The sequence below is a fragment of the Brienomyrus brachyistius genome, chromosome 7, assembly GCF_023856365.1.
Source record: "Brienomyrus brachyistius isolate T26 chromosome 7, BBRACH_0.4, whole genome shotgun sequence".
NCBI lineage: Eukaryota > Metazoa > Chordata > Actinopteri > Osteoglossiformes > Mormyridae > Brienomyrus > Brienomyrus brachyistius.
In genome coordinates this window covers 13,388,572-13,401,470 of record NC_064539.1, presented here as the reverse complement: position 1 = coordinate 13,401,470, position 12,899 = coordinate 13,388,572, and the positions used below count along the sequence as shown (strand labels likewise).

The 12,899-nt window shown below is 44.3% G+C and overlaps 1 protein-coding gene across 4 annotated transcripts in view; it reads right to left on the bottom strand.

Moving 5' to 3' along the window:
- Positions 1-12,899, bottom strand: part of wdfy3 (WD repeat and FYVE domain containing 3) — a 93,780-nt gene that overhangs the window by 42,990 nt on the left and 37,891 nt on the right. For 3 of the 4 annotated variants that reach the window (XM_049020381.1, XM_049020382.1, XM_049020379.1), the window contains exons 12-17: positions 12,183-12,640; positions 7,427-7,510; positions 4,681-4,858; positions 3,577-3,791; positions 2,635-2,747; positions 1,158-1,392 (exon numbers count right to left, since the gene is read on the bottom strand). In XM_049020381.1, the coding sequence (XP_048876338.1) occupies positions 1,158-1,392; positions 2,635-2,747; positions 3,577-3,791; positions 4,681-4,858; positions 7,427-7,510; positions 12,183-12,640 (1,283 nt within the window). The remainder of the gene's footprint in view (positions 1-1,157; positions 1,393-2,634; positions 2,748-3,576; positions 3,792-4,680; positions 4,859-7,426; positions 7,511-12,182; positions 12,641-12,899) is intronic. The other variant, XM_049020383.1, reaches the window with a different exon arrangement.

The following is a 12,899-nucleotide window of genomic DNA, read 5'->3' as shown; positions in this document are numbered from 1 at the left end:
TTCATCTTTCTAAACTGTGCAAAACTTGTCGTCGTCATAACAGTGCAACTGAAATGGAATAAAACACTGTTTAAAAAATCCCAAATCAAAATAAGTCTTCAAATAAACTAAGGCTTGCATGTGCAGCTTTTTAGCGCTGAAGCACGTTCATTGTGCTATTTGTGTACGTTATCAGCCTTTTACAATGTTTGCACGCAGTTTTTATCTTTCTTGCCTGTGCTTTTCTCGCTGTTCATATGTGACTATGTAACAGAAAGCTAAAATGCCACACCACCAATTTAATCTATTTTCTGAAACCACTTAATACCAACTGGGGTCGCGGGGGGACCAGGGCCAGGGAACAATGGGAACAGACGGGTACCAACCCTGGGCAGTCGCCAACCACCACAAGGCGCACACGCTCACACAACTACAGGGCCAATTTAGACTCACCAATCAACCTATCCTGCACGCTTTTGGACTGTGGGAGGAAGCCGGAGCCCCCGGCAAAAACGGGGAGAGCGTGCAAACTCCACACAGAAAGGACCTGGGACCGAAGCCTGGACCTTCTTGCTGTGAGGCAGCAGTGCTAACCACTGCACCACCGTGCCGCCCGGCAGGGCAACCTCAAGCTTGCCACCTCGCATTCGGTCGAACTGATGTCATGAAATCAAATGTAATATTACACCAGTTTTTCTGTTAAAGTACTGTGGAGAACTCTTAAAGTAGCGATTCATTTTCCACATTGCCGGTTTCAATTGTCATACATTTACATCGATTTTTAACTGATTTGCGATTCATGGTTACGTGCCTAATTATAAATAATAATAATATACTTTTTAAAAATTAAAATAAAGAGCAGATGAAGAGACAGAAAGGCAAAATCTTTTTGTGCCATGCCTGTTATATTTCATTCTCTTCTCCCATTAAGAGCAGTGGCATGACGACTGGGAATTCACATAAATGTTTCATGAATACTGATGGGGGTGTGTGTGTGTGTCTTTTATGTGTAACAAAACTAGGGCAATAAGGCACGATACAAAAATTCAGTAAAAACTGCAACCCTTGAAATGTTTTCTTTAACAGAATTTAAGCATTCATGGTGCCTATGGAAAAACGCAACAGGCATATCTCTGGTAAATAAGTTGTAGAAACCAGCATAGCGTGGCGCGTCTCACCCGAACCCTTCTAGAGAGGTGTCGAACTCCACGAAGGCCGGCGTGACAGATGACCCGTGCAGCCTGATGTCGTGAGGCGTCGTCATGGAGACCAGGCATTTCACTCTAGTCAGCGGTACGGTGCTTCCTTCTGCCGAGCGGACCAGGCTCCTGCTGATTCTGTATTGGCTATTGTCCTCGTTCACAGTGAAGACACTGTCCGGCCCGAAACCTTCCATGGACATTGTCATACTGTCTATGGGGGGGTGCATAAAATGTTATTAGGACCGTATAAGCCTCTAGACACAATGGCTTTGCTTTTCTGGTAATACCGTCAGCCAGCCAGCTAAACACCCATCCATCCATCCATCCATCCATCCCACTGAGTGCAGGGTCATAGAGAGGAGGGAGCACACAGCTTGGGACATGCTGGAAGGGCTGTGAGTCAGCAGGGCTAGCGCACACACACAGATGCAGAACATGGAAGCTCAAATACTATTCTGTTCAAGGAGTCTATATATGTAGGTTTAAAAAAACTGGGAGTTCTAGACATCTGGTGTCAGCTTTTTCTCTAACATTAATCCGATAAATGACTAATTTGCATACAATCACAGCTGACTGGTTATGTTCTTACAGATAATATTAGTTAAATGAATACAGATCTCAGGAAAAAAATCTAAATAATTAACATAATCAACGTTTCAGTGACATGCTCATCATGGTTTAGTTGGCAGAAAAGTTGATTTACGAATTCAATCAAAACAGGCACATCGGTTTCTCTTCAGCACACCCCAGCCATGTCCAAAAAATGATCCGTACGCAGCAGTAGGTTCCATCAGGAGTTTCTCGGATGAATAACTTATTACTGCATCTCTGGACCAAGGTATCACTCAGGGAAAGGGGCAGACCAACTGTTCTGAGGCATGGGAGACCAGTCATTCCCTGGCACGGTAAACCAATCATTCCATGGTACGGCAGACCAATTACACCAAAGCACAGCAGAACAATCATTCTGAGGCACAGCAAGCCAGACATTCCAAGGCATGGCAGAGTAATCACTCTATAACACAACAGACCAATCATCGCAAGGCACAATAGACCAATCATTCTGAGGAACAGCAAACCAATAATTCTGAGGTCTGACACACCAATCACTCCCAGGCACGGCACGGCAGACCAATCACTCCCAGGCACGGCATGGCACACCAATCACCCCCAGGCATGGCACGGCACACCAATCACCCCCAGGCATGGCACGGCACACCAATCACCCCCAGGCACGGCACACCAATCACCCCCAGGCATGGCACGGCACACCAATCACCCCCAGGCATGCCACGGCACACCAATCACCCCCAGGCATGCCACGGCACACCAATCACCCCCAGGCATGCCACGGCACACCAATCACCCCCAGACATGGCAGACCAATCACTCCCAGGCACAGTAGACCAATCACTCCATGGCTCTTACTGCCATCATCCAAGTGAGCCCTTACTTCTCATCTCTGCTTCATAACTGAGAGAACTTGGCTTATGGACACGGTACTGCTTCAGCAGCTTCTTGTCCCAGGCACCGCAGTTCAGCGGGTTCCCCAGACGCAAAAATTCCCTAAAATAAAATAAGATGCGTGATTCTCAGAAGATTCACTGCTACTGTATGCAACGCAGCAGGCATCCAGAGGTGTCAGTCTATGATCTAATGTGAGAAATCCTGAAGGAAAGCAGCACCGCCCTCACAGCTAACTTAATATTAAAAGTAGATCATGCAGTTTATATAACCAGCTCATCACACTACATCCTGCTAACACAGAAATGTTCTTTAAAATACTTAATTTATCCATGAATGAACAGACACTCATCTAGCACATACATTTGAAAATTACACTACTATCTAACGTTGTTAAAGACAAAATGCACTAAGTGCATTGCATCAGTTTCCATCATTCAAAACAGACAAAGGTATATCCGCATTTAATGTTTAGTGGGACTGGGGGGGGAGGGGGGGCTGCTGCTCTTCTACAGTGAATGTAAATAATCAGCAGCACATTAACGCAAATGGAATATGAGCAATTAAATACGGCCATTATAGTGTTTGGGGTGGGGGGCAATGTCTCCCAAGTCTGGACTACCCACAGCTGTGCAATCAAGGTTATCTGTAGGTCATGATGAGTCAGTACATTTATAGTTCAGCATAAAACATACATCGTACCCTACATTGTCACACTGATGCACTAAGCTGCGTTTAACAAAGGCGGCAACTAAATTCATAAACAAGAATTTCCAAAGAGGAATTTCCAAGGAGCTTTTGGTATGTATCAGCAGAGGTGATTTCAAAAGTGACTGATTTCCTGCTTTGACCGCGAGTCATTTTCAAATACTTTGGATCGTGCTAGTGAGTAACGCTAATATCAGGATGAGCGAGATGTAGGGGTCCTCACCTGAGCGCCATGGGCTGCAGGGCCTGCGAGGCCAGCCTCTCGAACATCCTCTGCAGGGGCTGGTGCAGCGGGTGCTCCTCGTCGCCCAAAGCGCAGCTGCATCGCTGCAGCAGCCGGGCATGCAGACCAGCCTCGCACTGCACCTGCTGGTTCCTCTCTGAGTGCACGAGTGTCTGCAGCAAGTTGGCTACTGCCAGCTGTAGGTCCAGAGCATGCTGGGGGTTGGGAACAAATTCAGTTAGGTAGAACAAAGGTGTATGATACAACAGTGAAAAAATACCCACGGTAGCAAGCAAACCCTCCGTAGCAAAATGATTTAGGAAAAACAAGCTACAATGAATCTGCAAGTTGTATTAAAATGACTAAATAAAATGGATTCCTTTGTTCATATCTTAAAAAAAACACAGAAGCAACAACTCAACAACATAAAATATACTATAAAAATATGTAGGTTTGGCTTTCCTTGTTCGTGTGTGTGTGAAGTATAATGTCCTCATATCAGAAGACAAAAAGAATGACAAAAAACAGGTTTTGTTAGGGGTTCTTTTAAGCTTCAAAAAAAAGAATAATCTCAGTATAATGCAATTTTTCCACTACATCCTTACTGATTGTACTGATTGAAAAATAACGGTTGTCAAAAGTTTAAAATCAGCGGTTTCTCTTGGCATGAGACTCACATCAAACGTTACCAAAGAAAACTGTAAATTTGGAGTGAAACCAAACAGGACTGATAACACAAGATCCGCAGGTTATCTTGTAATCCATGCAACACACATAATCTCTAATGGGCTACTATCCCCTCTTTCACAGATATTCAGAGCCCTCACAGGTATTATGGATGAATGTAACGAATCAGGGACTATTTTCTTGAAAGGCCACATAATCACAGCTGCCTTACTGTCTGGTATCTCTGAATTTCAAGGCAGTCGCAAAAGCTTACGCCTTCTTCTGCTTTTTAATGCTGTGCTGTAACCCTCAGCGCAGCAGCAATACCAGACAGAAAGTACTGGCGGCAATAGCCGTCGGTCTGCTGATACCAGTCCGCCCATGAGTTCCCGTGCTTCACAGGCTCAGCCAGCAGTCAGTGCCGCAGGCTGGTCCTACCTCAGGCTGGCTTTCCGAGCTGACCGAGGCCAGCAGGTCCAGCATGGCCAGCGCCGCCCCGGGGTGGATGATCACCACGTCAGAGGTGGGCTGGGCAGCATTTCCCAGCTGAAACTTCAGGTCGGCCCCCACTTTGGAGGCAGGGGGGGCGGCGGCGGCCGAAACCCCGCAGCCGTGTCTGTGGGGACAAGTAGTTGAGGGCACCAGCGACAATTAGAAACTGCAGATCACTCCAAGAGAAGACCGTGCTGTCTTCTCCAAGGCAACACTGAGGTTGAACAAAGCTTGAAACTTAAACAGCTTTTTTACTGAAAACTACACGAGCAATACAAAAGACGAAAAAACATGAAACCTCTACCACTGCTGAGGTGAAGAAGCAGTACACATAAGATAAACACTCAGTCCACACACTTCTCAAAGCTGAGGATGGATAGGAAAAGGTGCCTTTGCACGCGTAAGGCTTTGGTCTCTCAAGCTTCCTTGTGCCGAGTGCTCAGAGCTCCATCTTCAGCATTGACTTTTTAATGCGCAATTTATGGCCAAATTATTTATTTTTATGTAATGAAAGTCTGTGCAAAGGATGATATTCATTACTAAATCAGTGGATTTGAACTGGTTTATCCTACAGACCCAGATTTCTCCTGAGTCATTAAGTTACAACTCAAATAAAAAAAAAAATACTGGACCAAAATTTAACTTTGAAATAATGTAGTAGTAAACAGAATGTTGAATAAAAAGGAGAAAGAAAAAACACACACCTTTTGGGGGGTGCAATGTAAGATTTGGTGACTGGGGAGGGGGGTGGAATTTGTCATTGGAAAAAAAAATTGGAAATAATTCATCACACACCCTGCCACTTACTTCTGAGTCACCACCCACCAGGAACAGTGATTTCACTGGGTCTTCCAGTGCAAACACAAAGCGCAATACGAATTTCTGGTGACCTGCAGGTTCAGCTCCACCAGAATATAATCAGCACTGTTCCTCCATGGGAGGAGAAGGAGCCTCTCAGTTTGACTCGTGCTTTAGTTCCCTGCAGATATGTCAAGGACTATGTATACACACAGCCCGGCCTGCACTGCGTAAGGATAGCTGGAGGCTCTGCTAAATGCAGCCCGAGAAGAAGTAGCCAAATAAACAAACACACAAGACAGGCAGACAGTGATACAGCTGCCAGATTAAATCAATTGATTCCACTGACATAAGGAAAAAAGAAGTGAAAAAAAACTGTTATTATTAAAACTATTATAATCATCATCATCATCACTATCACCACCAAATACAGGGTCCTGGTGAGCTTAGCACCTATCACAAGCCTGTCAAAGCAAAGGAAAACCTGAACAAGATTATCATCATCAATATTCACTGTAGAATATTGAATTAGGCCTGTGCTGCACTGGCAGCAATTAAAAATTTTCATTCCTCTTTTGTCAGAAAAAGAAATGGAAAAAAGACGCATTATCACTTGCAGCTTAGTCTCCAAGTTCCCCATTGTGGCGACACTGTCATGGCCCCAGAGGAAGTGTTTTGTGACCATGTCAGCTGACAGTTGTCTAGATGGGCAATAACATGAAGTCTGATGTGACAAACCGTGAACCCGGCTCTGCCACAGCAGCTGCTCATTTCTGCATGTACGCATTCGTGAAGATTCACGTGAAAACTAATCCACGTGCTGGGAACTACAGGGGAATCTTCACTCTCACCAAATGTCTGATGTTGAATAAATGATTTTGTATGAAAGATTAATTCAAGCTCAAGTTAGTGTACATCAGTCTGGATATAAGTGTCTGCTAAAATAAATACATGAAGTCAAAGACATCAATTCCATGTATTATGTTCTTATAAACCAGTCTGGGAACATCAAGACTGTGAATGTATCTAGTCACATCTAAATAAACATAATATTAACCTGTGCCGTTTTTCCGGTATATAACATTTGCGTGTTGTATTAAGAAACTAATACACATTAAGTTGCTAAAGCAACAAGAGATGCTATATCAAACGAAAAAAAATGTATTTGTGTACCGTAGCTAGCTGAGACTTAATACTTTTCATTATACTAGGAAACATTGTAGATGTTTGTAATACTACCACATCTAAATAGACCCAATAAAAAATAGCATCTCATAACTTGACTGAAGTTAACATCAAGCATTAATGTCAAAAACTGAAGAGAAATTTACAAACTCAGTGCTTATTTTGTTATTGTTTTTAAGCTAAGCCCACCAATGACTTACAGATAGGCTTCCTCACTGTATGTTACTGTACATGGAACCAAAACTCGCTCCGCAGAAATTTTCTTGAAAACGTATCATGTTGACAGTCAGTTTTGTTAATTTGCCCTTCAATTATAAATGCAGGCAAGAAAAGAAACACAGCAGAACAGGCTGTGAGAGAAAGTGCACGGATTCACCTTCCAAAATAAGAGAAGTCAGTAAGTGACAGATCCAGGACTGTTCTGCATAAAGCTAAAGCAATAAAAATTCAATAGGAAAATAGAAGCAGGGAAGTTTCATCTTTATGCAAAGTAGGAAGCGAACTTTCAGCAGACTTAAGCACAAACTGGCAGACGGGGAGAGGAAAAGAAATACAAGTACAAGCTTTGCATGGGAGGGGGGCAAGAACGGAATTAAAAAATGATCAAGAGGCTGTAACACGCCAATGCAGAAGAGACAGCAGAGAGATGGAGGAAAAAAAGGAATGACTGGCGAATGCGAGAGGAAGAGAAAACTGCAGAGTGCGGTACCTCTTCCGGGTGAGCGCTGGCGTTCCCCAGGGGGAGGGCAGGGAGCTCTCATGCGTCAGGCAGGGGGGCACCTGCTCAGCACGGCTACACACACACAGCAGGCGACAGCCAGGCAACGCCGGGGGTGGGGGGGGGGGATGGGGGAGGGGGCAGGGGGGTTAGAGAGAGAGGAGAGAACAGGGACGGAAGCAGTTAGTGTCTGGTGGAGAATGGTGATCCGAGAGGAGAGCCGCAGGAGGAGGGCAGGAGAGACATGCGTGTTTCAGATCCGCGAATGCGCACACACACACACACACACACACACACACACACACACACACACACACACACACACACACACACACACACACACACACACAGACAGACAGACAGACAGACAGACAGACAGGCAGACAGGCAGACAGACACTCCTGCAGATTGGAGGGCAGGAGAGACATGCAAGTTTCAGATCCACCACACACACACACACACACACACACACACACACACACACACACACACACACACACACAGATACAGACACAGACACAGACAGCAAGACACTCCTGCAGATAAGAGTACTGGAGAGAGACGCACATTTCCCACACACATACAATCAGACTCAGAGTCAATCGATAGAGTCACACAGATACTCACTCACTCGCACTCACTCTCTCTCTCTCGTGTGAGCACGCACGCGCACAGAATAAGGCACATATTCATATCAAAACCTTGTGCAGCACATTAGAGTGGATGTATCGACCGTGCCTCAGCGTGACTACCCTCCCTGCCCACTAACCGACACATGCCACTGGGATAAGTCTGCACTCTCATCTTACTCCTCTCCTGGTTCCCCAATCTGAAAATCACACAGCCTTTTCGCGAAAGACACAACATTTGGAGAACTTCAAAATTCAGCTAACAGCTAATACTTGCAATTTAATATGCAAATATTTAACAAAGAAATAAATCATATTTCCCTTTAAATTAAACCAAAAATAGAAATGCCACATACATATAAAAAGCAGTCAGACTGGTCTACTACCCCAACATCATTCCCATAACAGAACCTGAGTAAATCAATCCATTACCTGATAATTATCTGGGACGGGCTTGTTGGTAGCAGCTCGCAGTAGGTAAGATCTCACAATCAAAATGATAGTACAATAAACATATAAATACTTAATTTAATTTAGCCAGCGGAAAAACACATACTTTACCGAAGGAAAAAATGTATGACTACTGCTGTATGTATGATTATCATCAAATTTATATTTTTCTCAGTATGTGAATATGGGGTCATTCCATGTCAAATCATCACGCCTTCGGACATAATCATCACACGATTTAACAAAACTTGGCAGCTGAGTCACTCTGGTGACTCATGAAACTGAAATTGGATGCGTCTTGGATCAATACTGAGGGAGATTTAAGCGAACAAACTTTTCACTTTTTTTTTTTTTTTGGGGGGGACTATGACTTTGACTGGCTATATTTACTTTAATATAAGCTGCACAGAAATGGTTCTCAAATTGTTTTAAAGCTATTGTCCAGCTCTACAGATTGAATAAATAATATGCCATCCCCATAGGAATAATTAGTAGGTAAACGCTAATAAATGTATAAAAAATTCAATAACAAAAAACCTATATTTCAAAATTGATCACATTTTTACTAAATCTAGTTCATGTCATGAACATCTCCAGAAAACTTGGTCTTTGTTTTTTAAGGTGTTGCTGAGGTATCTTGATGTAAATGTAGCATCACATGGTTTCATATCACTAATGGGCCTTTTTAATGGCAGCCAAACTGACATGAAATAATACAACAAGCACAGGTGTAAGTATTATTGGTCACTCATGTGACCAAATCAGCATGCCAAATTTCGTTAAAATCCGTGATGATTTGACATGGAATGACCCTATGCTTGTATGTATATGTGTGCGTGTTTATACACATACACACACACACAATATGGACAAAAGTATTGGGACAGACCTCTTAATCACTGAATTCAGGTGTATAAGGGTATATAGGTGTATAACATTTGTGAAGGAATGGGTTGTTTAGTGAATTCAGAGCTCAGTGAATTCAAGCGTGGCATTGCCATAGGATGCCACCTTTGCAATGAGTCAGTTTGTGAAATTTCTTCCCTGCTAGATATTCCACAGTCAGCTGCAAGTGGTATTATTGCAAAGTGGAAGCGTTTAGGAACAACAGAAACTGAGCCACGAAATAGCAAGTCACGTAAAGTAACAGAGTGGGATCGCCAAGGTCCGAGGGGCACAGTCACCAACACTCTGTTCACTTAAACTTCCCCTGGCATTAACCACAGCACAAAAACTGTGTACCGGCTACCATTCATTCCATTCATTCCAAGCATCTGCATGCAAGCCTCACATCACCAAGCTCAATGCCAAGCGTCGGATGGAGTGGTGTAAAGCACACCGCCACTGGACTCTGGAACAGTGGAAACGTGTTCTGTGGAGTGACGAATCAAGCTTCTCTGTCTGGCAGTTTGATGGATGAATGTGGGTTTGGCGGATGCCAGGAGAACGTTACCTGCCTGACTGCACTGCACCAACTGTAATGTTTGGTGGAGGAGGGATAATGGAATGCAGTTGTTTTTCAGGGACTGGGCTAAGCCTCCTGGTTCCAGTGAAGGGGACTCTTAATGCTTCAGTATACCAAGACATTTTAGACAATTCTATGCTTCCAACTTTGTGGAATCAGCTTGAGGAAGCTTTTCTGATCCTGCGTGACTGTGCCCCAGTGCACAAAACAAAGTCCATAAAGACATGGTTAGGTGAGTCTGGTATGGAAGAACTTGAGTGACCCACAGGGCACAGAGCGCTGACCTCAACCCCATCAAAGACCTTTGGGATAAACTAGAACGGAGGTTGTGAGCCAAGCCTTCACACCCAAGATCAGTGTCTGACCTCACAAATGCTCTTCTGGATGAGTGGGCAAAGTGTCCCGCAGACACACTCCAAAATCTTGTGGAAAGCCTCCCCAGAAGAGTGGCAGCTGTTATAGCTGCAAAGGAGGGACCAACTCCATACTGATAACTATAGATTTAAAATGGCATGCCAGTATCCCAACATTTTTGTCCATATAGTGTGTGCTATATGTTGCTTGTTTATGCCATCACAGGACATAGTTAAAACTCGCTGCAGCTGATAGTGTTGCAAGGCCTCTTCCGTTTCAGCACCATGTTACAAGCTGAGCGAAGCGTGTTACACATTGATAAGAACAGTGGAGGTCTATGAAATACATGAAATAAAGCTTAAATATTAATGACAGCCTTGAGAGGTACCACACATCCGTGTCTCTCTCAGAATTGCCATTTGACCAATTTTCTGAAACATTTTTGCTGGTTATTGTTTATACGACCAATGTTCTTAGAAAAAAAACTAAAAGGTCACGTGCAGCGTGAACTACGAAATAATTATGCCTGAAGTAAAATGCACACATTTACAGGTGCACACACATGCACACACATACACACACACACACACGGTTACTTTAGTGAAAACCAGCACTAAAGGAAATAAATCACTTAGTACATTTAGTACAAAATAAGTACATTTACATTTGTACATTCCATCCCCTCATCTTTTAATTTAATACTCCACCTCAGTATTTCACAACTCAGTCCTCAGGGATCCACAAACAGTCCACATTTTTGTTCCCTCCCAGTTCCCAACACACTTGTACCAGATATTTTGTGTTCTTCATTGGCTGGGAGCTGGGAGGGAGAGAAAATGTGGTCTGTCTGTGGGTCTGCGCAGACTGGACTAAGAAACACTGCCCTACCTTAATGGTAGAACAAGCAGCACAGATACGGCATTACTTTGCTGCCACATCTGCTCTCAGCTACGCTTCATCATCATATTTCTGTATCTAACCAAGCTTCTCTCAGCAGGACTGCACAGTCACAAAATAATAGACTTAATAGGCTATAAAATGCTGAGCCTCAATTGTACCAAGTAAACCAGCAGCCTCCCTGCCCTTGCGTTCTCGTATCACACTGCCACAAACTCCAGAGAGGACAAACCTTGGCTGCTCTGATTAATCTAACATGGTGAACTTTATCAATTCACATGCATAAGTCCCTGCAACATGAAAAGCACTCAGCTGCTTAACTGGGTAAGCCAATTACCAGGAGCATCCCAAAGTCAGCAGAATGGTAGAATTGCAGCAGGAAAAACACACAAATCATCAGAAAGATGACTGTGGGAAGGAGAGGGTCAGCCGCAACTCTGGAAGATCATACGATGCCACCGCTTACGATGGAACACATTCGGCTTCCAAATGGAATTTCATAAAACGTCTGCACACAATTTTTCCACTAAAATCAAGCCCTCCATTCTATTCAGTGTTCCTCACTCTGTCACATACCCAGAAAACTTACCATAAACAGAGCTACGGTTATGTGAATGCATCCAAAGTGTTGCCAGGAATGACAATTCTCTTAAATCTGCCCAAATAGCCGTATGACTAATACTGAGGCGGATCAGCAGAGAAACACAACAATGCCGAGATGCATTCACTCACTTAATGCGGACAAAGGATCCTTTGTTTAACCCTCATTCAAAAAAAACGTAGAGCGCATTTATTTTGCTTGGCTTACGTGAACCAGTGTCCACATTTCTTGCTTAATTGCACACTCTGATGTTCCTGAATCCTGAAAATAAATCAGCAAGGGGGGAAAAAGACCAGAGAAGCAAACATAAAAAAACTAAAGCTATTACTCTAGTAGGCGTGAGAGCATTACCTGTCGAAGGAATCGGTGGCCATTTTGTATAGATAAATGAAGAGTTTGCTGCAGTGCCTCAGCGTGGGACACACGCTGTCTACCAGCACGGCCTCGTCCTCCAGAAGCCTCTGGAAAGACTGCGAGTTGGAGGGCAGCACGCCGGCTCGGCCCACTTTCTTGGAGTCGGAGAAGCAGCCGAGCAGGCGAACAGCGTCGGTCAGCTTCTCGTACTGGATCTCAGTGCGGAAGAAGTGCGAGTTGGCGGGTTCATAGCGCATGGCAGCCGTCAGCGTGCAGAAGACCGTGTGCAGCAGCTCGAAGACCTGCTTCTGGTTGGCCTTCTCCCAGCCGTTCCGGGGCAATGCACAGAGCGAACCCTCCATGGCTACCAGCAGTGACGTGACGTACACGAAGCCACCCACTTTGCGGAAGACGGTGCGTGTGCGGTGGCTCTCCCTGAGGACCGCCAGGAGGGCCTGCCGGGGAAGCAGCATGGGACCAGTGAGCATGGGGAACCAGTAGGTTATCAGGTACAGGCCCAAGACATTTAAATTATGAAATTACTAATTAAATCGCATAACTAAAGAGAAAATTTCCAAAACTCACTCGGTCCATTTTTTGTTTTCGGAATGAGACCGCCAAAGACCCAAAGTCAGGCTTCCTTTAAGTTACAGTGCTGGGAGCCCGAACTCACTCAGTCCTCATGTAATCCAACAAAGAGCTTTTGTTAAATTT